Source organism: Histomonas meleagridis (assembly GCF_020186115.1).
Source record: "Histomonas meleagridis strain 2922-C6/04-10x chromosome Unknown contig_53, whole genome shotgun sequence".
Taxonomy (NCBI): Eukaryota; Parabasalia; order Tritrichomonadida; family Dientamoebidae; genus Histomonas; species Histomonas meleagridis.
In genome coordinates this window covers 186,758-188,427 of record NW_027150896.1, presented here as the reverse complement: position 1 = coordinate 188,427, position 1,670 = coordinate 186,758, and the positions used below count along the sequence as shown (strand labels likewise).

Below are 1,670 nucleotides of genomic sequence, written 5' to 3'. Positions count from 1 at the left end.
GTGTTGCTTTTGGATATTAATAAGTTCTTTTTCTTGTTCTTGATAATATTTATATTTTTCTTGTGTTTCTTCTCGTTGATTTAATAATTCTTTTCGATGTTCTTCAAGTGTTTCAATTTTTTCTCGAATTTTAGTTCGTTCAGTTTTGATTAATTTTTGAAATTCTTTTTTAATATTAATAATTTCGTCTGCATATATTTGAAGTTCTTTTTCGCGTTGAATTATATGAATAATTTTGTTTTGATAATTTTGAATTTCTTTTTTCAACATTAAATTCTTCTTCTATTAAATATTCTGATTTTTCTTTTATTTCTTGACTAACTAAATGTAATGTTGAAACAAATTCTTCAAGAAATAATTTTGGATCTTCTTTTTCATCATTTTTATCCATTTTATGCTGGTGACCGTTAATATTCCAAATTTATCGAGCTCGATTGCAAATTTGAGTCAAAAATTGGTATTCAGTTTATACTGCAACATTTGATTTATCTAACGAAGTATTTTGTAACTTCAAACAACACCAAATCATATGCAAATACATATTGTATTTCAATTAAATTTTTAGTGTTTTATTTTACAAAGAAAGAAAAAAATAATGAAAATTAATTCTGAAATAAGTAACGGATAAGCGAACACATATAAAAACAAATGTTTAAAAATATATTCTTTAATTTCAGTCATTACTAACAATCAAACTAAAGACACTAAGAAATGTCAATTTGCTTTTCTGACACAGGCAAAATTGCCTTTCTTTCGATATCTAATCTCATCTGCTTCAAGACGCCATTCAAAGTCATTCCGATTATCAAATAACCCGCAATATCGAATTGGCACTGGATTTCGCTATTCTTAGGCAGCTCGAATGTAAAACTTGATTTGCGCGTTACGTTCGGTGCAGGAGGCTGATTTGCAGGTGGCACGGCGAACACATGCAAAGTACCTCGTTTAGATGTAAGCAAAAAGTAATTAGATAAGTTGTCAAATGTTATCCCAGTGACTTCAGTAGAACGAAATCCTCGATGGTATGTTGCAATGAGTTCAATTCGTGGTGTTAATGTATAAAGAAGAATGGTTTTACCTTCATCAACAACAATAGCAATAAGTTCGCCTTGTCGTGAAAATTCAACACACACAACACGAGAGGTAGAAATACTGATTGTTCCTAAGACATATTCGGGATCATGATAATCACATAAATTAATATGATTCCCGTCATCAGATGGATAAGATACAAGATTGGCTGCAATGGATTGAACCAAAGAAAAACAATTCATGGAATTGGTGGGGTTATTAACAACACAATAACGGGTAAAATCACATGTATTGTAAAAGGTAATGGTTGCGCCATGAACAACTACAAGAGCATCAGCTCGAAGAACGAGACCAAGAACTGGCGTTTCAACATCAAATAATCGCATGACTTTATCAATGTTTCGATCCCAAAGAACAACAGTGCTTCTAGTAAAACCATCAGGTGAATCATCGCCAGAAACAACAACAACATTAGAATCACTTAAAAGTGAAATTTGATCAGCACCACCATCAGGAAATTTAGCTTCATACAGAACAACTGATGAAGCACACTCAAATATCATAAATCCGTTGGAAGTTGTTACACCTACCTGCTCGATTCTTTGGTCAAAAGCAATATGACGAAAAAACTGGTTCAT

The 1,670-nt window shown here is 31.7% G+C and overlaps 1 protein-coding gene across 1 annotated transcript; it reads right to left on the bottom strand.

Annotated features, from left to right (window-relative positions):
- Window positions 1–704: 704 nt before the first annotated feature.
- GO595_007439 (Autophagy-related protein 18a) lies at window positions 705–1,670 on the bottom strand (the record flags this gene model as incomplete). Its single annotated transcript, XM_067920903.1, has 1 exon — window positions 705–1,670. One exon carries the CDS (start codon window positions 1,668–1,670, stop codon window positions 705–707), a length of 966 nt encoding a protein of 321 aa, XP_067772349.1.